The sequence below is a fragment of the Macaca fascicularis genome, chromosome 11 (genome assembly GCF_037993035.2).
Source record: "Macaca fascicularis isolate 582-1 chromosome 11, T2T-MFA8v1.1".
NCBI classification, from domain to species: domain Eukaryota; kingdom Metazoa; phylum Chordata; class Mammalia; order Primates; family Cercopithecidae; genus Macaca; species Macaca fascicularis.
The window spans coordinates 108688688-108715716 of record NC_088385.1 but is presented as its reverse complement, the minus strand read 5'-3'; the positions used below and the strand labels follow the sequence as shown (position 1 = coordinate 108715716).

Here is a 27029-nt window from a genome sequence, read left to right as displayed (position 1 = left end):
AATACATACCTAAGTTCACTAAAAGAAAACTTACATTGAGTTTTCAGATATTTTGATTAATTCCCCCCTATTTTTTAAACTGGATTGTTTTAGAGCCCTAAAAATATTTATAGTGGATACCAAATTAAAGGACATTATTCTGATTTTTAAACATTTTTTTAAAAATTTTGTCTGAAAACATTCATTGTCCACCTAAAAGAATTAAGTACATCTCATTGCCACCATAGGAAGAATGGAAGACTTCTGAATGGACTATGAATGAATATTATGTTATTAACTTACTCCAGAAAAGCATACTACACAACCTAGTAAAGGATCATCAGATGTATTCCTGTAATCCATGCACAGAATTGATACAGATTTTTTAAAATATCCAAATCTAACAAATACGGTGAGATTATTTGAATTATGAAAAGATTCACTGCAGGGTTTTGGCGAGTTTTGTTTTGGTGTACTTCAGTATATTTATATATCACTATGAATTTGGTGACGACCAGTGGGGTCCAGAAATAGAAATATAACAAAACTATATTTCAATAGAAGAAAAATGCAATAATGCTCCATTTATCCAACTTTGTAATTGAAGTGTCACCAATATTGATTTTCTTTTCCTGGCTAATGTGTCTCTCTCAAGCACTGTATTCTGTATTTTATAATTATTTTGAATAAAAATTAATATCTATGATATCCACATCCTTTCCTTAAGCAGGATATAATCAAAGAGAATTTAATTTAATTGATAACCGAGTCATCATTAATACAAATTGTGCACTATCCTCAAGGACCATACACATATAAAGGGTTCCTTACGTCTAGCATAAAATGGTCTGAGAATCCTGTACTTTGTAGCACTGTCTATTCTGTTTTGTTTCCTCAATATTAGCTGATAATTCTCAATACAATAAAGTGCCCACCTTTGCTAGTACTAACCCCATCTAATTTTCCTGTTACTTGCTGTAAACTGGGAATAAAGTCCTTTGGGCAGAGTAAAGTGACTTTTGGCATCTTTGTACTGGTATTTTGGGGAAGAAAAAGAATAGTTATTTTTAGGTACACAGTTGTGTTTCCAAGAATCTAGGTTGTTGGAAACTTGGCCTATAGATATGTGGCCATTTCTACACACAATATGAAATTATTCACAGCTAAGAAGTAATTTCAAATACTCAGAAACATTTATTGTATATATTGTATAGAGTAGATCTTTTTTTTTGAGACAGAGTCTCGCTCTGTCACCCAGGCTGGAGTGCAGTGGCATGATCTCGGCTCACTGCAACCTCTGCCTCGCAGGTTCAAGTGACTGGCCTGCCTCAGCCTCCTGAGTAGCTGGGATTACAGGGATGCACCACCACACCCGGATAATTTGTATTTTTTGGTACAGACAGAGTTTTACCATGTTGACCAGGTTGGTCTCGAACTCCTGACCTCAAATGATCCATACACCTCAGCCTCCCAAAGTGCTGGGATTACAGGCGTGAGCCACCATGCCCAGCCTAGACTAGATCTTGAGGCTACTGATATCTCACTGAAATAGCTCTTAAGCATGGTTAAAAAATAAATAAAATGGAGAAAAATACTTACCATTGCTATCCATAGAACAACATATTCGTCTATAAAATTATTAAAGTACTGGTCTAAAAATAAAAGACCTGGCCCCAAAAAGACAGTGTCTTGAAGATACAGTTCACTTTTGGTCATGTGAGCTATCTATAAAAAAATGAAACAAAATAATTTTACTATTAAGTTTTAAATGTGTTAGCTTTTAAGACAATTAATTACAACTTTAATTCAGTATTAAAACAGACCATTTAATCTCACATATGATATAAGAATCCTTTTCTACACCTTCTCAAATTCACAATTGGGTAGCTTATTAAAGTTTCCAATGTTAAAATTTCTTGATATCAGAAAACTGTCAATGACAACTACAGCTAAACAATTTAACTGAATATAATATAACTCCTATCACAGTTTGCTTGGAGCACAAATAGCTAATTATGATTTTGACACTACAAAAGAAAACCTATACATTTTATGAAATTTCCAGCTTTGTGTTAGAGAATTCAGTATATTATTTATATCATAAGTCATAAAAATTTCTTACCACTAATTTTTGTGAGACTTTAGCAAAGACACATCCAAACATTAGGGTATAAAGACAAGGATGCTTTTCAAACACATTAGTTGCTGACTTTTTATAGATCATTATTGCCAGTATAATAATTAGTCCTATGTGGAGTCCAGGTGACAAGACACTGGTGCCCTAAGAGATAAAGCAGAAAATCAGTATTGTACTTTAACACTGCATTTATTACAATGTAGACATTTTCTGACCATCTATTTTGTGCAAGACGCCTAAAGAACAGTGTGATGTAGTGTATGGCCTACAGGAGTATATAAACCTGAGTTGTGCTTTTCAAGCTTTCACAGAACCTGAGGGTGACAGAGACATAATACAGTACTACAGATGTCTGATTCCAGTTCGATATTTACACACATTTTAAACTGGCTAAAAATTAATGCAGTTTATTCTATATCAACTTTTACTATGTTGAAGGCCATCCACATGTGGATTGTCAAATTAACATATTTTTGCGGAGATGCTGAAATAGAGCTTATTCTGCCAATTCTACAAAACATCACTGATGAAGAAGAGTAAGAATAGTTTAGTTCTATCCAGGTTTCCTTCTTTTTTCCTATTTTCTTTTCTTTTCTTTTTTTTCTAATTTTTTTTTGTTTTTAGTAGAGACAGGGTTTCCCCATGTTGCCCAGGCCAGTCTCGAACTCGGGTTCAAGCGATCCTCCCAGCCTCAGCTTCCCAAAGTGCTGGGATTACAGGTGTGAGCCACTGCACCCAGCTTATCCTGATTTCTTTCTACACCAACATCCCCACCTCCTTTTTTTTTTTTTTGCATTCAGACTGCAAATGTTCTTTTATGTAAAATTGTAAAATCCAGACCTTACATTTTTATCTGTGTGAATTAGTATCCTCTCGACACTACTTATCCTAAACAAAATATTGAAATAAATTTGGTATTGAGGTTATTAAATCTATAACCAATTTGAATGGGTTCACAAGAACAGCTTTACTCTTGTTTATTAAGTTTACATGTTTTAAGTTAGAACTTACTATAAAATTACAGTAATACTATATTATAAAATTATATACATGACACTGTATAGTAATAAATTATAAAAATCTAATAGCACTTTATATTATGGTTCTTAAATCTCATTCGAGAAAAAAAATCTGCTCCTAAAAAAGTTGGAAAAATACCAGTTTAAGAATTTGAAACCAAGCGCTTCCTAACTTCTGTTTAAGTCATCCTTCAAACATCTAACAGTTTTTTTTATGAAAAAAAATTTTTTTTTTTTTTTTTTTTTTTGAGATGGAGTCTAGCTCTGTCACCCAGGCTGGAGAGCAGTGGCATGATCTTGTCTTACTGCAACCTCTGCCTCCCAGGTTCAATCGATTCTCCTGCCTCAGCCTCCCGAGTAGCTGGGATTACAGGCGCCCACCACTAAGCCCAGCTAATTTTTGTATTTTTAGTAGAGACGGGGTTTCACTGTGTTGGCCAGACTGGCCTAGAACTCCTGACCTCATTATCTGCCTGCCTCGGCCTCCCAGAGTGCTGGGATTATAAGCGTGAGCCATCGCACCCAGCCGAAAATATTCTTTAGAGTAGACAATGATCATTACTAAATCTTGTTTTCTTCAATGGAACTTAATGTTCCAACTAATGTTCTATGTTATCATCCACAGTCAAGCAACATGTATTCCTAAGCACAGTACTATACTGAGATCAACTGACAAAACACCTCAAAAAATGACAACTTTTCCAAATATATCAGAACTTATATTTCTAGATGAATTGTATACTTTGCTTTTGAATTATGTATATAGTGTATTCATAAATATTGATAATTTATCAATTATGAGGATCCCTTTGAAATTGTCTCGAAAGTCTATTTACGAGTCTTAAAAGAGCCTTTTTTTTTTTTTACTAAAAATGCTATACCTAATACCACATCTAATGTTTAATACTCTTATTAGACCTTGCTCCAAATGACTTTAAGGATAGAAATTTTGAACTATACAACAAAAGAAATTAAAGTGAATATGCTATAGTTTAAAGCAATCCTAGAAAGGCATTCTTTTTTTTTTTCTTTTGAAACAGAGTCTCGCTCTGTCACCCAGGCTGGAGTGCAGTGGCACCGTCTCAGCTTACTGCAACCGCCGCCTCCTGGTTCAAGCAATTCTCCTGTCTCAGCCTCCCAAGTAGTTAGTTGGATTTACAAAAGCATGGGCCATCATGCCCAGCTAATTTTTTTGTATTTTTGGTAGAGATAGGGTTTCACCATGTTGGCCAGGCTGGTCTCGAACTCCTGACCTCAAGTGATCCACCTGCCTCGGCCTCCCAAATTGCTAGGATTACAGGCATGAGCCACTGTGCCCAGCCCTAAAAAAGGCATTCTAACAATGTTTTGGTGTAAGATGGTATCACTGGAATAAGTATTTGTCTTCTTCTGTTCAACTACCTTGAAAATGACAGTAGGCTTTTTAAAAACATAGGTGTTATATATGTTTAAAAAGTTTGCAGGAATTCCAACTCTTGCCCACTTAAAATTACTGAAGTCTTAAAAAACAAACATGAAAAAATACAAAAGCATTATATTTAATACTTGCATGAGCAAGGTGTAAAGAACACAAGCACAAAGTATACCCACTTAAGAATTAAGGCTAAAATTTTACCTTTTGAAATATTAGTTCTTTTAAATATATTTCAGCGAAATTTCAATAAAATTTACTTGATGAGTAATAAATTGCCTCATACGTGAAACCATTGACCTCTGGCCACTTTCCTGCCTTCAATCAGGAACTCACATTCCCTACCCTTCCTCCTCTCCCCTACCTCCTCTCCCCTATTAGTTCAAGGCAAAAAATGCAGGAATACAAATGGCAATGCTTAATTATGTGCGGCAATGAAACTAGATGTCAGAAAAGTCTATGCAGAGCAAGCCTGTAGAAAGAGGAAAGTATCAGTTTAAACTGTTTTTAAAATGCTTTTGTACTATGTGCCTAAAATGAATTCTTTAAGATACTTAGTTTCCTTCCCCATTCTTGAACTTTGGCATATTTTAATCTTTTTATAGCTGGTGATAGGAAAATTTATCATAAAATTGATACTGAATGATGAAATTAATGCCTTACTGCTATAGTAGATCCATTCTTGCCAACACCACCATGGAGGATAACATGGAAATAATTTGAACAGGAAAATATTACTCCACCTAGAAATCCAAGAACTGGAAGGATCTTCAATTTTATTTCTAGAATGGGAATCTTTAGGGGTAGAAGAAAGAAACAATTAAGACAACAGAATGTTGGTTTTTTATTAAATAATAAACAATGATAAGCCCTATACAATAAGCTGTCCTTTTTCTTGTGATCAAACCTTAACTTCTGGAATATAGTCCAAAGTAATAACTTAAAAACTTTTTTTATTTAACTTTTTTTTAGTTTTTAAATTTTTATTTTTTTTAGAGTAGTCAAGTGCAGTAGTGAGGAGGGAAAAGAGAAAAACAAGGAATTTGACCTGTAACTGACTGTGAGCAATCCACTGAGATAACTACCATTGGACCAGCCTAAAGTGACTTTTTTTTGAAAATGCTTTCTTCATAAGTGAAAAATGAATCCACCAAACCAGCTTAGTCTGTTTACATAACTATGATTAAATGTTTAATGTCATAAGCTTTCATCTGACTTAAACATGAAAAAGGATAGTTCACTTGAATTTAGTAGCTTCTAAAAAGTAGCATCACAGGAAAGGGAGGCACCATGATTTGCATCATAAATGTAACAAATATCATGATGTGTATGCAAGCAAAAAATCTGTAGTTAATATCCAGGATTAAATCTCTAGCAATATATTTACCTGTTGGTCAACTGCTGTTCAAGAAAACTTCCAAAGGCAGCAAAGGATTTAAAAAACAGTAACAATGAATTGCCAGAAGCTATAGGCTACTATGTTTAGAAAATAGACTGAAATAATGTACCAAAATTTGTGGAAACTACAGGTTAATAATTAAATTTAGAAAACCTGAATCAAAAGTAAGTATTCTTGTTGGTAAGAATAAGCAGGTATGTTTTCTTCCTATGATATCGCCAAAACATTGAGTGAAACAATTTTAAGATTCAATTCCAAATTTAAGACAACCACACCTGACAACTAGAGTTGTCTAACTGCTTCTAGGTCTACATTTACCTTCTTTTTTATTTTTTACTTTTTTGAGACGGAGTCTCCTGTCGCCCAGGGCTGGAGTACAATGGCGCGATCTTGGCTCACTGCAACCTCTGCCTCCCAGGTTCAAGTGATTCTCCTGCCTCAGCCTCCCGAGTAGCTGGGATTACAGGTGCCCACCACCACACCTGGCTAATTTTTGTATTTTTAGCAGAGACAGGGTTTTGCCATGTTGGCCAGGCTGGTCTTTAACTCCTGACCTCAGGTGATCCGCCCGTACATTTACCTTCTTACAGGCACAACCTGAACAGTTACTATAAAAAACACATAGCATCCCTCTGTTATCTTGTATGGGCCTATAGTAGTGTATCCTTGATTCTATTTACTCTTACATGATGAGAGGGAATATGAATGTACTGGGGAATGTACCACTACTATTTAAAAACATGCCCAAAGTCTATTTCGGAGCCTACTGACAAATGATAATTGGCAATTCTGACACGAAATGCTACAGGGAATTTTTTTTTGTTTTTTGTTTTTTTTGTTCGTTTGTTTTTTAAGAGATAGGGTCTTGCTCTGTCACTCAGGCAGGAGTGTAGTCAGTGGCATGATCACGGCTCACTGCAGCCTTGAACTCCTGGGTTCAATCGACCCTCCCGCCTCAGCCTCCTGAGTAGTTGGGACTACAGATGCATGCCACCATGCCTGGCTAAAATTTTAAAGAATTTTTGTAGAGGCAAGGTCTTGCTAAGTTGCCCAGGCTGGTCTTGAACTCTTGGCCTCATACTGTGTTTTTAATGGACTTAATTTTTTTAGAGCGGTTTTAGGTTTGCAACAAAATTTGAGTGGAAAAGTATATAGCCCCTCCTCCTTCTGCCAACAACATCCTACACCAGAGTGGTACATTTGTTACAACTGGTGAACCTACACTGACACATCATTATCACCCAAAGTTCATAGTTTACATGAGAGTTCAATCTTGGCGTTGTACATTCTATGTGCTATGACAAATGTATAATGACATGTAGCCACCATTTAGTATCATACAAAATAGTTTTATTGCCCTAAAAATTCTCTGTGCTTCACGTATTCATCCCTTCCTCCTCCAACCCATGGTAACTTCTGATCCTTTTACGGTCTCCATAATTTTGCCTTTTTAAAGAATGTCATATAGTTGGAATCACACAATATGCAGCCTTTTCAGATTGGCTTCTTTCTCTTAGTAATAAACATTTAAGGTTCCTCCATAACTTCTTGGAACTCCATAAGTTCCTCGCATAACTTCTTTTCATGGCTTGATAGCTCAGTTCTTTTTGGCATTAGTTTATCCAACTAAGATGAAGGACATCTTAGTTGCTTTCAAATTTTGGCAATTATGAATAAAGCTGCTATAAACATTTGTGTACATGTTTTTGTGTGGACATAAGTTTTCAAATCATTTAGGTAAATAACAAGGAGTGCAACTGCTGATCATGTGGTAAAACTATGTTCAGTCTTGTATCACTTACTATTTTTACTAGATATATAGCTTAGTGATTACATACAGTCTGGAATCAGTTTTGTTTAATTCCAAGCTCCAGTACTTCTCATGTGTCCTTGGACAAATTACTTAATCACCCTAAGGCTTATTTATAAAGCATAATAATAATCATACCTATTTTCATAGGATTATTCGGAGGGGCAGATAAAACCGATGGTAAATGTTTAGGAACATAAGTATTGAATGACTGTTAGTTGTTGACTATTGATATCCTTATTATTATTCTTAACACTATGAGCAGAAAGTGTGAGCCAGTTAGACAGTATGGTGGACTTAGGTTGTGGTGACAGGACAATTGTTTCTTCAGAAATGTTCTTCTTTTGCAAAAAAGCTTCAATTTATGACAGTGGCCTCCTAAGAGCCAACTTTTATGAAAATACTGAGGTCACCAAGCAGGCAGAAAATAAAAACATTCCTTAATATGGGAATCTTCACCTCAAAGTAGATTATAAAAATGCAAATTAACTACTTTCCTAATATTGAGTGACAAGTTTTAAATGTAAAATATTTTACTGGACTTATTTTTAAAATATTTATTTTATTTCACCCTGGAAAAAGTTATTCCAATGTGTGTTTTTTGTTGTTGTTTTTGTTTTATTTAGTATTAGGGAAATGAGGTTGTTTTCTTCCATGTGGCAATATATTCATGCATAGGAGGAAATGCCATAAGGTATATAAGATAATACACATTATAAAATGAAGAAAAAAATGTTAAGAAATGGAACAAATATTAAATACAAAAAATAAAAAAAGAAAAAAAATAAATACAATGCCAAGGATTTTTGAAGAAAATTAACAATACAATACTTTTTCCTAAATATTTGAAAAGTACTTAAATATAAATTTAAATATTCAGATTTACCGTATAGTCCCACATTGTTGCTCCTCCAAATGCAGACAATACAAAGACAATCACTAAAGCTATCTGAATTTCAGTTACATCCACTCTAAAGAGGAAGGACAAAAATAGATAAGGTGTTTGTAAATAAAATTCCTGAATATGGAGATTAATCACGTATTAAATAGCAAAGATGTAAAACTCTCTGTAGGCTTAGTTTATTTTTACCTTTACTTCCATTATTGAATTATCAGCTGACTACACTGTTAAGTTAAAAAGGTTACAGAACAACATGTGCTCACACAGAGTTAACAGTATAAGGAGAGGGAAGATATATATGTACCATATATCAAATTGCTAATAGTTATCACTGAAGTTATGAAGACTTCTATTTTCTAATTTAGGTACTCCTGTAAAGTCTGAAGTTTTTTTTTACAACAATTACCCACTACTTGTGTACATAGGAAAAATTATAATAAAAACAACCATGGTAATGGTGGTAAATACAATTTAAGGCAAATTTAAACACTCCCAGGTCAGTTTCACTTAAAAAGTAGGGAAAATCCCAATAGTCTTCTTTATTGAGGTACTAATCATCACTGTAGTTTTTTTAGTTTCCATAGGCATTTTTCCCCTAATAAATATGCTTACATTTTTCAAAAAACCACTAACCAACCAGCATCAGTCCCTCTAGTCTGTATTCCCCTGAAGCTGTCATTCTCTCTCCTATGCTCCACGAATAGGCTCACTGAAAATTAGTCAACATTTGTAATTTTCTCCTCTCTTCATGTTTGTTGCCTAACCCACCATAGCCTGGCTTTTGGCCCCATTATTCTACTAAAATTGTTTAAGGTAAATTGACCTTTAATTTTCAATTTCAATTAAAGGATACAAATCTAAGGGATATACTTCATTAATTATCTTGCATAACTTCTTTACAATATTTAAGATGCTGATCATATCCTCTTTCTTGAAAAGTTCTGCTGTGTTTTTATCTATTCCATGTTCTCTCCTGATTTTCCTACCTTGCTGGAGCTCTTCTCATGCTCCTTCTAGACTGCCTCTTCATCCATATCTTAAATGATGCTTTCAGAATTCCATCTGAAATTTTATAGCCTGTGAACAATTTTATCTATACTTAAAACTACCATCTATATGCTAATGACTTCTAAATCCTTATCTCCAATCTACATTTTTTCCTGAGCTCTAGATTTTGATATCTGTCTACATATTTTACATCTCTGCCTGGATGCCCCAATGTCTTTAGATGGAGGTAATACCCACCTTACGGGATAGATATAAGGAATAAATAACATAATGCCTGTGGAGCACTTAGTACAATGCCTGAAACATGTAAGTGCTTGATAGGTGGTAAATACAATTATTCCATAATTTAGAATCAACTGCCTGAAGCCTGTCCTCTGCTAAATGACCCATAGTTTTGAGCTTCTCCTGTCATTTATCATTAGAGATTTTTTTCAGAGCTACTGTTTCTCCTTTTCAGCAATAAAGTGGGGCTAAAAAGAATCAGTAGACGTGGGAAGCCAAAGCCAAAAATGAGCAAATGACAAAGTTCTTAAAAGGATCAGACTGAGAGGGAGCTATATGAGAAAGAGGAACAGAGAATAGCATTCCTGCTTTGTGCACTATTTCCTGGTCTCTAAGAAAGAGGCACCAGAGGCAGATAATACTATCTAATGTTTAGCACTAGCATTTACAAGGTGCTTTTACATTGTCTCACCAATTGCCTACCACAGTTCAGAGTCTCACGATGACTGTTGTCAAGGGGGGGTCCCCTTTTTGTGCACATGAAGATTCGACCAAAAAAGGACCTTAGACTCCATACTGCATTATTTTATTATGTGAATCAAATGCTTATTTAAGTACTGCATATCCCTTTTCTATATCATCCGGGTCCCTTAATTTTCTTTTAATCCTCTCTGTTGTAAACTTGGGCTAGTGATTAAGTTGGAGAAGGGGAGAAGAAAAATACAATTATTATCAAATAACGTAACTATTTATAGCATACAGAATACCTAAAAGACTAAAGGTATAGCATTTATGATTACTCCAATGAATTAATTTAAATTACTGATTGAAGCTTTGTTCTACTTATTATCAATGAATGACATAACAGATTGTGCAAATAAATTCAATTATATTTTTTAATGTACAACTTAAAAAACATACTTACTTTCCAAATCTCAACACGCCTGAAACATAGGTCTGCCAATGAGCGCAATAAAACACAAACATCCCAATAAAAGAGCAGACAAACAACCAGTCAGGATGAGTTCCTAAGCGAGCGGCAATTGAAGCTCCCACTGCCATAAATACTGAAAGAAACAAAGTTTAAGAATCATTAAGAATTAAAAATAATTTATGAAATAATTGCCCTATGCTGTTTAGAAATACAGAGTTCTAAGGAAATAATCATGGCATTAAAGTACACTTATCAAAATGAATTCTTGACATACTTTATAAACAACTCCATAAATTTGCTCCCAAATGTATATCCATCCAAAAAACTGACCATTCAAACAACTCAGTTCATTTTATTTTTAAGGTATCATAAGAAAAAAAAAAACTTCACTAATTTACCTGTGGAAAGAGAGTCACAACCATGGTCAAAGAGCTCCCCTAAAGGAGAACAAGAGTTTGTTCTTCTGGCTTGTTTCCCATCAATGGCATCCAGTGACTGGTAGATAAAAAGTCCCAGTGCACATAAAAGGTATGTCCAGTATGGTGCCTATAAAAAAATGTAAATAAAATAAAGATTGTTAAGTGATAATAAGCTTTTTGAAAACAGCTCAACCTAAGGCTTCACACTTTGTAGCACCCCAGTGTGTCATAAAGAACGTTCCTAACCCTCATTCTACTGATGAGAATTAAATTGAGAAATCAAAATCAAATTAACTGCTTTAAGTCATCTAGGTAGAGGGTCGCAGAACTCCATAATGTGAGAAACAGAAAGTTAAGCAACTGAGCAAGGGTTAGGACCCTGATCTTGATTCCTACATCCATGGCTCTTTTAATATAATACTATGCATTATGCCACAGATTTGAAATTACTCAGTTAAATTTTTGCTGTGAAAAAAGACCTTGGGGCCAACTGCCGATCTCTGCTTCCATTCACAATGGAATATCAGGGACTAGATTTACTCTCCCACCCTATATAACTAGAAAGGCAATTTTATATATATATATATATACACACACACATATATATAAAAAAACAAAACAACAATTTTCAAACACTACAAGCAGTGCAGGCTTGTGATCCCTGACAGAAGGGAAACAAATGAGATACGCCCTGCGATTGCTCCAGCTAACTTCCCAGGGTCACTTTCCAGGCCACAGTGCAGGTCCCATGACCAGAACAAGCCCAGTGTTCTTGCTGTTTTGAAGAGAAACACAAAGTTCAGGAAGGTCAAGGCAGTTAGGATTTGTGAGGCAGAGTGCCTGAGAGGATGGAGCTGCAAAGAGAGGAGCACAAGTTGTGGAGGTCTTACAGAAGGGTATCTTTCAGTCTTCGGCTGAGAACTCACCTGTGCCTGAATGAGACGAAACTAACAAAGGCCAGGGAGGGAAGCACTGCAACGTAGAAGGTCAGACAATTCTCGAAGCTCATACAAGGCTGGGACATTCATGTTCCCGCCAGGCAAAGCAAAAAGCCTCATTAACACTTGGGGCATTGGGTAAAGTTCTCAGAAGTGTACTGCCTTACCAGCAGGCATAAATTAACCATAGACTGAAGGCTTCTCTGGACAGCCCTAATGAAACTTAAAATCCAGCCTCAAAAGGATCCAAGTAATTCCTGGCAACTTAACTACAGTCAACACAAAGTACATCTTAGAGGAAAAAATCTAGTATCCCAAATGTAAAATTCACAAGGTTTGGCATTCAGTAAAAAATTACCAGTCATGCAAAGAAGCAGGAGAATATAATTGACAACTAGTAGTAAAATCCGTATAATCAGAATACAATCAGAATCAATATGAACAGAAGTTAATAGAATTAGCCTATGAGGACATTAAAATAGTAATTATAAATATGTTCCACATGTTCAAGAAAGTAGAGGAAAACACGAAAATTATAAACAGAAATGGAAGAAAAGACTCAAGTGAAACCTCTAGAAATGAAAAATACGATATTTGAATTGTAAAATAAACAGGGTGAGATTAACAGCATATTAGACACCACAGAAGAAACGATCAATGAGCGTGTACCAATGGACTACCAATGAAAACTACTCAAAATGACGAAAGAAGGACTAAAAAAAATTGAACTGTGCATCAGCGAGTGCTGGGACAACAGAAAGCAGTCTAGCACATACGTAACTGGAGTCTTAAAGAAAAGAGCAGATGGGGCATGAAAAATAAACGAAGAAATAAAGGATGAAAAATGTCCAAAGTTGATGAAATCTATAAACCCACATGTCCAAGAAGCTCAACAAACCCCAAACAGAATAAATATTTTTTAAAAACCCATCAAGGCACATCATAATCAAATCAATGAAAACTAGTAATAAGGAGAAAATCACAGGCCAGGTGTGGTGGCTCACACCTATAATCCTAGCACTTTGGGAGGCCAAGGTGGGTGTATTGCTTAAACCCAGGAGTTCAAGACCAGCCTGGGCAACACGGCGAACCCCTTCTCTAGAAAAGATATAAAAATTAGCCTGGTGCGGTGGCGTACACTTGTAGTCCCAGCTACTCAGGAGGCTGAGGTGGGAGGATCACCCAAGCCTGGGGAAGTCGAAGCTGCAGTGAGCAGTGATAGTGCCACTGCACTCCAGCCTGGGTGACAGAGCAAGACCCTGTCTCACTAAATAAATAAAATATCATATTCAGTTCCAATGAGCATGTTCTTAAAAGTTTATGTTGGAAACTATGAAACAATTTAAGAAAGGGCAAACAGAAAACTGAGCAGTCATCATGATAGTACAAAAATGAAAAACAACACATCCCACCTAGAATCTTTCGAAAGAATCCCAAAGTGTCTTGCAGAGAACAATTCTGTTAACCTAGTAAATTCTTTTCAACTAGTCCATTCTTTTTTAAAGATATAGTTTATTATGTATACAACATGATGTTATGGGATATATAGATAGATGGAAACGGTACTAAACTGAAGCAAATTAACATATTCATCATCTCACATAGTTACCCATGTTTTTGTTTTGTGGCAAGAGCAGCTAAAATCTATTCATTTTACAGTTCAATTTTTTTTTTAACCTATACCCCTCAGGTTGTACATCAGATCTCTAGACCTGCTCATCTTCCAAAGCTGTAATGTTGTTTCCTTTGACCTGCTTCTTCCCATTTCCTCCCCTTTATGCCCCTCTGCTCGTGATAACCAGTTTCTTTCTCTATCCTTGAATTTTTTTTTTTTTTTTCAGATTCTGTATATAAGTGAGATTAAGATCACACAGTATTTCTCTTTCTGTGTCTGGCTTATTTCACTTAGCATAATGTCTCCCAGGCTCATCCATGTTGTGGTAAATGGCAACATTTTGTTCTTTAGGGCTCAATAATATTCCATTGTGTATACTACAGTTTCCTTATCCATTCATAGGTTAACAGACACTTAGGCTGTTTCTGTATTTTGGCTATTGTGAATAATGCTGCAACAATCATGGGAGTCCAAATATCTTTTTAAGGTGGTGATTTCATTTCCTTTGGGTATGGTTTTATAGTTTGTGTTCTTATATTTAGGTATTTTATCATTTTGTGTTTATTTTTGTACACAGTGTAACACAAGGTCCAATTTCATTCTTTTGGCCTATGGAAATCATTTTCCCAGCATCATTTATTGAACAGACTATCCTTTCCCCATTGTGTCCTCTTGGTGCCCTTGTCAAAAATTAGTTGACCATATCAAACTAGCAAATTCTTACCCATTTTTTCTACTATGAGAAATTGTTTTTAATTTTGATGATTAAAGGAAAGCAAAGTTACACGTCAAACATATGTAAAATTGGAAGTTGAAGTTATCAAAATTTCTGTAATGACAAAATGTCAGAGGGATCTTCCATTTCTCTATGTAACTCTTTATACTGAAAATCTGGAGCTTCTCAAGGAGAACTCTAAAAGTCAACATTTAAAGCTTAATTCTGACCTCTGATCTGAGAAACTAGCTGCAGGCAGGTCTAATGGTCAGGTATTAACAGAAATTCATACTGAAATAAATTTGATTAACCCTTACACCACAAGGTGGTGACTCTGCCCCAAATTATATCCTGCTCTTCATTTAGAAAAGGGAAATAAAGACTGTTCAACCGTTTAAAAGTACTTCATTAGGATAGTAGAGGTGTTTAAATAGGGAGAGACTGGGAATTTAAACAGGGAAGAGAGGAAGTCTAGGCAGAAACCAAAGTTTCCGGCTGAAAGTAAAAGGTTTACTGGAGTCAGTGACTAGATCCATGTTCCTGGAACAGGTAATTTACAAGAGATAATATTGCAAAGGTAATGTGATCTTAAACAGTATAACAAAGGGCATTTCTTTTCTTTCCTTTTTTTTTGTTCTTGAGACAGGGTCTCCCTCTGTTGCCCAGGCTGGAGTACAGTGGAGGATCGTGGCTCACTGCAACCTCCGCCTCCCAGGCCCAAGTGAACCTCCCCCTCAGTCTCCCGAATAGCTGGGATTACAGGCACACACCACTACACCCAGCTAAATTTTTGTATTTTTGGTAGAGATGGGGTTTTGCCATGTTGCCCAGCCTGGTCTCCAACTCCTGACCTCAGGTGATCCACCTGCCTCAGCCTCCCAAAGTCCTGGGATTACAGGCGTGAGCCACCGTGCCCAGCTAACGAAGGGCACTTCTAATGTATTATTTCAATTAATACAGAAATCCACAGAGATAGGGCAGTTATTATCATATTCTTTTTATTAAAGATGAAAGTGAAACATACGGAGGAGTGATAATTTACATCAAGGTAAGCACTTAGGCTGGGTCCAGGAACTAGATCGAGTCTTCCTACTTGCCCTTTGATGACGTTTATCCTACCACAAGCCACACAGACTGAATGGAACTCTTTGCCTGAAATCTTCACAAACTCCCTATTCCGTCAAACCTGCTGATAAGCACTTTCCCCCTCACACAATACAGTTTCAAGTGGCAGTGAGCCACAGGAAATGGTGCCAGCCACAAGAGTCTTTCTTTAAAACCCAGAAAAGCACAATGATCTGCCAATATTTGATTCACTCCTTTTCCAATTCTTCCCAAATCTTTCCAAGTTTTCCCAGTCTTCCCAAGGCCTCAGAAGCCAGACCTATCTTCTCTTTTCCACTGGTCACCACCTCCATTCCTAGGTGAAAGCTATTAAATAGTTTGCATATTCTCACTTTTTTTCTAACTTCCTAGCCAGGAAGTTATACACTCCCACTATAGTCTCAAAGATACAAAGCTTATACTGGAAAAAAGCAAACCAAGTCTGATAGTCCATCAATTTATTCAATTTCACACATGATTTACTTTTCCAGAAAACATCCAGAGGTGAACTGCACCTCTGACAAAATCCTGTACGCTCTCTGCATTCTCTGGGAAAAGGCCCATAAGTACAAGAATCTTAACTTTCCATATTAAGAGACAGAAGTACACAGTGACGGAAGGAGAAAGATTGAGGTGAGAGAGGAGGCATCTACTTCTCTTCTTCCTTGCCCACAACCCTGTGAATCACTGAGAAACAGCACTAGTACTTTCATCTCTGTCTCCCTAATCAACGCCACGTGCCCCCCACATACCCAATCCAAAACTCCAAAATTAACTCTTCCCTTTTCCTTGCCCTCTCACCTAAGATATTTCATTTTCTAAGGCTGAACTGATTAAAGCACAGAGAGGGCAGGGATTGTGTCTTTCTCACTCACGCCCACATTCCCAGGACTATAGAACATTACTCTGGCACAGACTATATGTTTAACCAATATCCCTCAATTAATGGACCGAGTGTGACAATAAAGGTCTTTGTGCAGAAATAATTTTCTATTTGTATTACAGGAGATTTAGGGGAGGGCCTTCACGTGCTTAGTTTAGGAGCACATCAAGGAGCACATGAGTTTAGGAGTAGCTCTTCTGGCCACTCCTAAACTAATCTTAGAAAAAGTAAAAGATATAGAATGCCCACAAGCTCTTTATTCACTATGAGTCTCTTCACAGCATAACTCTCAATCACCCACCTTCATACTCCAGCTCCATTCCACCCACAAAGTCCTCTTGTTTATTTATGACTTCATACTATTTCATGGCTTTTTCCTTTCTAAACACTCTTCTCACCCAATTCAGCAAAGCACTCATGTGCTCCCTCCTTCAAGGACTGCCTGATATACCTCTTACTCCACCTAGGGAGAGTGGAGTAAGGGAGAAATCAAAGGACACAAACCTACCTATCTCCAATCATTCCATTCCTACCTACTCCCTTAAAAATACACCTTCTACAAATATTTTTCAGGGTTAAAGCAGTCTTCACAAATATATAGGTCTTCTGTTGTACAAAACATGCTCATTAGATGATTAGTACCTCAGGTATACAAATATAAGGAACTACCTAAGGATGATGTTCATGGCTTTATAACAATGTACTGTTTCGGTTGTATAGTTTCCTTGATTTTAAATGATTTCACAGGCAGCAGAACAAATTTAAAAAGCAAAGCTTTGAAATTATCGTCTTTAGTTAATGAAGTAAAGATCTAATTTAACCAAGGGAAGTAATTCTACATAAGTCATTAATTGTTTCATAATTATAGCCTCCCATTTTTTCAAATAAGAGTTGTCTAACTCCATTTTCTGTTGCTATAACAGAATACTAGACACTGGGTAATTTAGAAAGAAAAGACTCATTTGGCTCATGGCTCTGGAGCCTGGGAAGCCCAAGAGCATGACACTGGCATCTGATGAAAGCCTCATGCTGAGATCCACTGAGCTCACTGGACAAATTTCACTTACAGCCTCAAAATACTGATTTTTCTGGAACATCTTCTTAGGTCTTCTCTAAATGAAAATAGTAGACTAGATAGTTTCTGAGGTATGTTTCAGGTCTAGATTGATGTGATCTCATTGGTATGTGGCCCTCTCTTTCATATTAGAATGTAATCCTCTCATGGGCATGAGACACATATTTTCTTTATCTCTCTTCCTCTCTCCCTCTCTTCCTCTCTCTTTCTCTCTCTTTCTCTCTTTCTCTCTCTCTCTCTCTCTTTCTTTCTTTCTGAGACAGAGTCTCGCTCTGTCACCCAAGTTGGAGTGCAGTGGTGCAATCTTGGCTCACTGCAACCTCTGCCTCCCAGGTTCAAGTGATTCTCCTGCCTCAGCCTCCTGAGTAGCTGGGATTACAGGTGTGCACCATCATACCTGGCTAGTTTTTGTGTTTTTAGTAGAGACGTGGTTTCACCAGTTGGTCAGGCTGGTCTCAAACTCCAGACCTTGTGATCCACCCACCTAAGCCTCCCAAAGTGCTGGGATTACAGGCATGAGCCACCATGCCTGGCCACGTATTCTATTTTTAAAAATCTTCTATAGGAGCTAAATACATAGATGATGAAAATCAGACTGGGTGTGGTAGCTCACACCTGTAATCCCACCACTTTGGAAGGCTGAGGCAGGCAGATCACTTGAGGCCAGGAGTTCAAGACCAGCTTGGCCAACATAGTGAAACCCTGTCTCTACTAAAAATACAAAAATTAGCTGGGCGTGGGGGTACACGCCTGTAATCCCAGCTACTCGGGAGGCTGAGGTGGGAGGTTCACTTGAGGCCAGTAGGCCAAGGTTGCAGTGAGCCAAGTGAGACCCTATCTCAAAAACAAACAAACAAAACAAAAAAGCAACGGGAAGAATACATGCCCCAGGTTTTTCTTGCAGAGTGGTTAGGGGCATAGACTCTAGATTCTACTTGCATCCACATTTGCTCTGCTACTTACTGGCTAAGTGAGTTGGATAAATTACTTTACAGTGCCTTAGTCTCTCCATTTGAAAATGGTAATAATCATTGCTCCTCTCTCATTGTGAAAATTAAATGACTTATCACATGTAAAATGTTTATAAAAGTGCTGGGCATATGGAAGGAGCTCAGTATTTGTTAGTTACTGTTATTACTGATACTGCATCAGATAATTTTAGGTGATCTGTAGGTAAACTTTTCATCTGAATATTTATATTTATTTTAATATATTTTGAAAAAATTTAATGTATTTTGAAAAATAGGGCCAGGTGTGGTGGCTCATGACTGTAATCCCAGCACTTTGGGAGGCTGAGGTGGTTGGATCACCTGAGGCCAGGAGTTCGAGCCCAGCCTGACCAATATAGTCAAACCCCATCTCTACTAAAAACACAAAATTAGCCAGGCATGGTGGCACACACTTGTAATCCCAGCTTCTTGGGAGGCTGAGGCAGGAGAATCACTTGAAGCCAGGAGGCAGAGGTAGCAGTGAGCCAAGATTGCACCATTGCACTCCAGCCTGGACAACAGCAGCGAAACTCCATCTCAAAAAAAAGAAAAATAGCATATCATATCTATGATTTAATAAATACTAAGTCAGAGTAAGAGTCTAAGTTTGTAAAAGAGAGTTGATTTAAAGTTGACGTAAAGAAAAATAGTAAATAAAAGTGAGTGTAGATAATATATAAAAGCAAAAATCTTCCCAAACTAGGAAATATTGGAACTATACAATGTTCATTATGTAAATTTTTATACTGAAAACAAACAAACAAAAAAACCCAACTCTTTGCTTGAAATGGCCTTGGATGAATTGACAGCTATGCAGAAGAGAATTAGATAACCAATAACCATTAGGTCAGCTGGTAACAAGAAGATTTCAATTATCAAAATATTGATTGACTTCTTTCTTCATGAAAATAGAAACTGCATTTCTAAGAGGTAGGAAGAAAGGAAATTAGAAGACATACTGTGCATATGAGAAAAAAATGTAATGTTAGTATGCTGTTAAAGGTAGACTTTCTACCCAGACAGGTGACTCTTAAGATTTTTTTTTTTTTTTTCATTTCATTATTCCAAGGGTCACAAGAGATTCTATGATTTTTAAAAGAGAATTTATGGAATTTCTAATAGACTGCTAACCTGACTCTGGAAGACATAAGAAGTAGAAATGACTGATTGCCCCATTCCTGCAACTGCTCTAACCCAGTAAGTGCCTAAGATGTGGTTATGACATTGTTTACTGGGAGCCTGTGATGGGCAGAGCGCTTCCTTGTTTACAGGGGGAGGGTTCCCACCTGAGACCTGCGGAGGCTCCAGAGGAGACTTGGTGGTCAGAAAAGGTAAGACTACTCTCTGCCAAGCCAATCAGGAAGGCCCTAGGGACTTACTGGTTTCGATCCAGACCTTTGGTCTTGGCTCAGTTTAAGAATCAGCATTTGAGAAGAGCACATCCATTTTTAGGAAATTAGGCAGGTTATAAGCTGCAGCAAAGGAAACAAGACAGACATCGCACATAAATGCAGTTAAACCAGCACTTCGGGGCCAACGGGGTTTTCTCACGACCTGAGAAATCTGTACTTCGAAAGGTGGCCTTTATTTTTATATTTAGTGTGAATCATTTTGATTTTCTTTCTTCTTTAATACTTACTAGGGTTCTTGTTGAAAATGCCAGCCTGTCACTGTGCTAAGGAGAACAAAAAGAGCGAGAGGTGTGAAGAGAATTGTCCTGAGGCCAAATGTATTGTCCACATCAATTGTACTGGTTAGCTTCTGTTCTGTTCTTTAACTTCACAAAACTCAAGTGGTCTGGTTGTAGCCTTATACCCCAATCAAATGCACCAGGGGGAAAATTTAAAGCTTCTTCTAAATACCACAATGCCATGTTTTATCCACACTTGAACCAGAATTTGAAAGGAGAAACAGTTTTATTCTTTAGGAATTAAGTATAGTGAAGCCATAGGAATCAAGGGAAGCTACCTCCACATTCTGGAGTTTACATTTTGTTTTAATGAGAGAGGTCACGCCCTTACAAGAGTCCTGCCTTAATAAATGATGCTTGAAATGTTACTCAGCTGGTTTAAAAAAAAAAGTGGGAGTAAAAGAGTGATTAAAAAGGAAATATGCTAGATCTCAAAGAAACCAAACCTATAAAAAAAAGTCTGAGTAGGAATCTAAAGGTTATTTTCTTTTCTTTCTATTATTCCCCCCCCAAAAAAAATAACTCTTCAATATGTAATACAAAGACAATATTTAGTACAAAGATAACCTTAAGAAATGGTTTATTCTCTGTTTAAAATATGAGTTATTTAAATGAGTTATTTAAACAGAGAATAAACCATTTCTTAAGGTGTTTCTGGCATGCTCAGGTATACTTGCTTTTCAGTTCAACTCTTTATCATCATAAACACAAGAAATGCATTAATTAATGCCCTTTGAACTGACCTTAAGCTAGGCACTTGTTCCTGCTATAAACATATTCTTAATAAAGACACTGACATGGATTTATATGTACAGATCACAAAGACAGGGCAGAAACATTTAATCAGATATGTAATAGAGAATGGAGTAACAGCTTATACCAGTCAAACACAAGTGCATGGAGTTAGTAGGAGAGAATGCTACTAGGCTGGAGCTAGAAGAACTAGATTCAAATCACTAGGTAGGAATATATATATATATATATGTAGGAATTGCATTAAATAATCTCTAAGGTCCTTCCAAACTCTAAGAATCTATGATTCTATTTTAAGATTAGGTAGCCAAGGAATGGGGACCAGGGACTACCTACTTAGGGTGATGTTCAGATAGAACTGCTTCATCAAAGTGAGGAGACAAAGTTCTTGTTTTCTCCATTTGCCCTAACACTTGCTTACTCTACTTAAAACTACCAAGGCCAAACAATTGCTAGGTATTTAACCCAAGAACAGCTAAAACTGAATAAGGATTGAAAAACATCATCTCTTGACATGACATTGTGTTATTTCATTCATGCATCTGTTTGATGCAAAATTATAAGCATCTGTTTGATGTAAAGCACTGTGCTATAGAGGTTATACAAATGAACGAGCAATTGCTGTCTGAACTTAAAATCCAGTAGGTTGTCCTGCTCAATAAGGACACAGATAACCAAAATAAAATGGTGAAGATCCACAGGAGAGCTACAAAGCCCTACAAAGGAAGCATAGCTTCTGGCTTGGAATCCTGGCCCCCACTGAAATGTATGTGACTCTAGAAGAGGTTAATTTTCCTTCAGTTTCTCATCTATAAAATGAGGATATTAGTAGTACCTTATTCATAAGGTTGTGAGAGGATTCAATGAGATAATAGGATAAAAGTGACTTAAAATCATCTCTGGTACACAGTAAATACCCAGTAAAAGTTATTATTGTCATTATCATGGGAATTCAGAGTGGCAGATTTGACTTAGGAAAAGGAATATAACTTTCATCAGGATATAGTGTTAGAATTGGGTGTTGAAAGATGGGTACATAGTTGGATAACTGGTACAGAAGAAAGGAAGAGGAAGGGGAAAAGAGAGGGATAAGAAGGAGAAAAATCCTTGCTATAGTAAGAAGTTCAATTTGGCTGGAGTAGAAAGTTCCTTAAAAGAAATGATGGCTTGAAAAGCAGTTTGCAGAAGCTAAATATTAATCACAACTTTCTTTTCTATTAGTTTTCCTTTATCCCCAGTCATGTTCTAGAAATTAGCATTGTAGTTAAAAACATATCAAATGTTGTTATTAATGCACTCAGTATTAAAGCCTATATGAGTAGATAAGGCCAAGCATCTAAATCCAAAAACCTTATGTGTTTTTTCTGACCCTTTCAGAAAGCAACCTGTCAAGTCTGAAAAGCACTAAGAATTCTTAAGTCTGAGAATCAGAAAACAAGTCTCAAGCTAGGTGAAAGTCACTTAACATCTCTGGGCTTCAATTTCCTCTTATGAAAACATATACTACTGTTACTTTAGGATAGATGGATAGAAGAAATATTGAAGTGGTAGGAAGGCCACTGCAGGGAGCGGAACACTTGCCAACCCCTTTGGCTGATACAAGACACAAATGCAACCATGGATGTAAGAGCACTTTACATATTTGTATTATATAAAACATAAGATCTTTTTATTTTTGAAGTCATACCAACTTAGATCTGAATCCTACCTGATCCAGTCATTTGCTAGTTCTATGACCTTAAGGGAAAATAGCCAGAAACTGCTATGCTCTTCACACTATTGCTGGGCTTTCACCAAACAAACAATGTGGATCCTGTAATGGCATATCCCCTCCCTGCATCAGTCACTCAGAAGCATATGCAGGTTCTAATGACATACATTTCAGAAACTCTTGTTTTTAACTCTCATTTTCCCTTCTGGGGCCATTTGATTTTGCACTTTATTTTTAAATGCCTCCAATCCCCACCCTCCACCCTTTTTTTTTTTTTTTTTTTTTTTTTTCACGAGGCTGATCCTAAAAATTAATTAATCATAAATGTACCTCTTCCATCAGGCCTCCATTTACCTCCCTAAGCAGAAGGTCTTGACTTTTTTTGTATGCCCTGCTCTTTCTAAGTGTTCAACAAATGCTTCTTAAATTAATAATAACATTGAAGAGTCCACAACTTAACTGGCCAATATCAGAAACATCCAAATGCTGTTAGCTAAATCTGGACCCAATCAAAACTAAATTTCATTATGTGTTTTCAGGATGTTGTCTGATAACAGTAACATTTTTAATGTGTTGAGTAATATTTTTAATTTGTTAGGCACATCACAATCTTTTACATTTATCTGCATATATATCATTTGGTCCTCACTGCATCCTTGTCAAGTTGTTTTGGCAGGCACTATTTTCTATTTTATATGTGGGAACACAGACCCAGCAGGTCTGTGGTGGAGGAGTCAGTTAGAAACCAAGACCTCCACTTCCAACCCAGCAATCCTTTCATTCTAATACACTCCCTCTGGTAAATTCTAGAAACAGGCAGCAAAACAACCAAAAACTAAAGCAGTTTACCTTTTCATATGTAATATGTAAATGAATAGCAATGGCAAATGACAATGGGAATGTCTACTAATAAATATGTAATAAGCCTGGCGCAGTGGCTCACCACTCCTGTAATCCCAGCACTTTGGGAGGCCAAAGAAGGCGGATCACTTGAGGTCAGGGGTTCGAGGCCAGCCTGGCCAACATGGTGAAACCCCATCTCTACTAAAAATACAAAAATTAGCTGGCTGTGGTGGCAGGCGCCTGTAGTCCCAGCTACTCAGGAGGCTGAGGCAAGGGAATCGCTTGAACCCGGGAGGCAGAGGTTGCAGTGAGCCAAGATCACCACACTGCCCTCCAGCCTGGGTGAGAGAGCGAGACTCTGTCTCAAAAGAAAGAAAGAAAAAGAAAAGAAATACATAATAAGCATATCCATCAATTGACAAGATATTTTAAAATGTAGGCTCAATTAAATTTTTGTTTTTAAAGGATCCATGAGCCTGGCCAACATGGTGAAACCCCGTATCTACTAAAAATACAAAAGTTAGTCGGCTGTGGTCGCGCGCACCTGTAATCCCAGCTACTTGGAAGACTGAGGCAGAAGAATGGCTTGAACCCTGAAGGCGGAGGTTTCGGTGAGCTGAGATCGAGCCACGGCACTCCACCCTGGGTGACAGAGTAAAACCCTGTCTCAAAAACAACAACAAAATGGATGCATGCATGGAGGGCATGAAATATTTCCACTGTATTTCTGTTAATCCAACCTCAACCCCCATGAGTCCTCCACAAGGCCTACACTCAAATTATTATAAAGGGACTTCACTATTTGGAGCAGAGGATAGAAAGTAATGTCACAGAATGTGCAATGTAATATTTATCCCACGTAGTATAAACTATAGATGGGAGTGAACTCCATTCTGCCCCCTATCTCTCCACACTCAACCCAAAGGGTGCTTCTGATGAACAGCTATCCAAAGCCTAAATTTACTCCTTATTTTGGACAAAGGTCAAATGTAATTATTGCTGATAAAACGTTGGGCTTTTTTAATCCCTAGGTTGTGATGACAAAAAAAAAATTTGCCTTGATAATATTCCAGTTTGTTTTTCTTGAAAAAGTCGATGAAGCAAAGAGGAAGTTACCTCTTAACTTATCTTTGATCAGCGCTACCAGTCATTTCAATATCACTAGCTCAACCTTCCAGAAACGAACGGTTATGAAAGTATTCAAAGAGCGTCTCGGGCTTGGCACAAGTCCCTGTGCCAGGCAGGACGGAGATGGGGGTGTTCAGCCCCTAGTGTGCAAAGCACCCGACCGCGGGTCCATCCCACAGGTTGGCGCCCATGGGATAGCAGCTGGGCAGGCGCCCTCCGGCCGGTCCGCGGCCGCAGGGAGGATCTGCGCGGACATAGGCCCGGGGGCAGTGACCTTAACAGCCCCTCCACTGCCCAGGGAAGGCTCAGGATGGTCACGGGATTGGGATAGTGGCGTGACAGTCTCCAGGCGGCCCGGGGTGGGCACCCCCCGGGGCAGAGGCCAGTCAGCCCCTCCGGGACCCAGGAGAGGCTCAGCCGCGCGTGGGTCTGCCCTTTCCCCGGCGCTTCCAGTGACCCGCCCGCAGCGCATCTGGGGCCAGGCTCGGGCGAGCGGCCAGCCCTACCTCCTCGGTGGCCGTGGGACAGTAGGAGATGAGCACGAGCGTGGTGACCACGTTGACGGCGAGCCCGAGCAGGGTGATGGAGTTAGGGGCCATCCAGAGTGGGATCCACTGCAGCAGCCAGGTCCAGTAGAGCTGCAGCGGCGGCTCGAGCAGCGAGACACCCGCCGCGCTGTAGCGGTGCTCCTCCAGTCGCCGCAGCTGCGCCGCGCTCAGCGGCTCGCTCAGCGCCCTCAGCCAGCGCGGCGCGGGCCTGGCCCCGGCGCCTGCCGCCATGGCCGCCTGCGGGCCCCGCCGCCGCCACCGAGCGCAGCCCGCGCCTGGTATTGGGGGCAGGGAGAGGCGGAGGGAGGGGCTGGCGGCCGGGGCCTGCGCCGGCCGGGCTGGACTCACCGGTCGGGCCCGCACGGCGGAGGTCGAGGTCAAGCCGGGCTGCCCGGGTCCCGGGGCCCCAGCCCCGAAGCGGTGGGGCCGCGGGTGCGGCTCGCGGGTGGGGCCGAGCCTCGGGGAGGGGTCCGGCTGGGGGCGGGGCGGAGGGGTCCGGCTAGGGGCGGGGAGGCGGTCGCGGCGCTCGCGGGTCACCCTCGGCGCCAGCCAACGGCAGCCTGTTATTGGCATCCAGGTCCCTGACTCCCCAGGGGCCGGCTGCACTGCGCCTGAGGTCTGATTTCTTAACCCGCGGCGTCCGATTACGCCCTGAGGTCGTCTCCTAGCGGGCTGCACCGCGACCTAGCCGGTTTCTCTCCTAGGAGTGGGAACACGACTCCTGTCGCCCAGTGTCAACCGCTGCAGGACCGCGCTGCCTGCAGAGCCTGAGGGTTTTCGTGTGAGAACACAGTTCTGCAGGTCTGGGGTCACCGGGGTGACGACCCCATCTGTCCCGCTTGGTAAAACACATAAGCACGATTCTCCCTTTCTGCACGGAGGAAGGCGGCCCTGCCATGTATTCGCCCTAGAAACCCCTCACTGCAGGTTCAGAGACCAAGGTTTTGAAACTGAAAATCAAGGCTGAGAAACACTAAGAAGGAGACCGAATGGCTGAAATCCCAATACCTATTTTCTTCAGTGCATTTGATACCAACAAGGGTGGATATTTGACACATGCTTTTCCCTGGAGTAGAGGTCAGGAACCCAGGAGTGTCCTCCCCCTGCACGGGGGAACAGGCTGGCTTGCCACACGCATTGGTAGGTCACCGGCCCCTTATCTCACAGTGCGCTCACTTGGACAGGGGACATCTGTCATAAACATGTTCTGTTGCACAACCTTAGACAGGCCTGTCTCTTGCTTTGCTCTTCACTTCATGGTTCTGATCTGCACGCACTCTCTAAGGCCTAGGACAAACCAGAAATTGCTTCCAAGACACTTGTGTGGTGCAGCCTCTATCAGCGAGTGCAGTTTGCCTCACCGGCTTAGTCAAACAGTTGGCACAGGGGTCCACAAACTGCTGCCTGTGGCCCAGACCCAGCCCACCACCTGTTTTCCTACAGCCCTCCAGCCAAGAATGGTTTTGACAGTTTTAAATGATTGGAAAAAATCAAAGAATACTATTTTGTGATGTGAAGTTATATGAAATTCAAAGTTCAGTGCCACAAGTAAAGCCATGTTTATTCCTTACATATTGTTTGGCTGCCTTCATGCTACAAGGGCAGCTGAATTCAGTTGTGACAGAGACCATATGGCTGGCAAAGCCTGGAATATGTCCTCCTAGGCCCTTTAAGGAAAAAAGTGGCAACCACTACCTTAGAGCAATGAGTGTGTCTACAGACCAAGTGTATATGTTTTAGGAATGTGTACCTCCTCATCTTTAATGGGTAAAACAATGCTGACAAATGCAGGAAAGGA

General features: G+C 39.0%; 1 protein-coding gene across 6 annotated transcripts in view; it reads right to left on the bottom strand.

Moving 5' to 3' along the window:
- Positions 1–25508, bottom strand: part of CHPT1 (choline phosphotransferase 1) — a 29399-nt gene extending 3891 nt beyond the window's left edge. For 2 of the 6 annotated variants that reach the window (XR_006690608.2, XM_045365779.2), the window contains exons 1-7: positions 25190–25508; positions 11219–11366; positions 10812–10953; positions 8642–8726; positions 5210–5341; positions 2102–2260; positions 1579–1704 (exon numbers count right to left, since the gene is read on the bottom strand). Coding sequence is in view for 4 of the 6 variants with exons in the window: in XM_045365779.2 (XP_045221714.1) it covers positions 1579–1704; positions 2102–2260; positions 5210–5341; positions 8642–8726; positions 10812–10953; positions 11219–11366; positions 25190–25462 (1065 nt within the window). In the remaining 2 variants the exon portion in view is untranslated. Of the gene's footprint in view, positions 1–1578; positions 1705–2101; positions 2261–5209; positions 5342–5936; positions 5961–8641; positions 8727–10811; positions 10954–11218; positions 11367–18971; positions 19090–25189 lie in introns of those variants that run through there. The other 4 variants (XR_012420535.1, XM_045365780.2, XM_065524717.2 and 1 more) reach the window with 3 other exon arrangements.
- Between the last annotated feature and the right edge of the window lie 1521 nt (positions 25509–27029).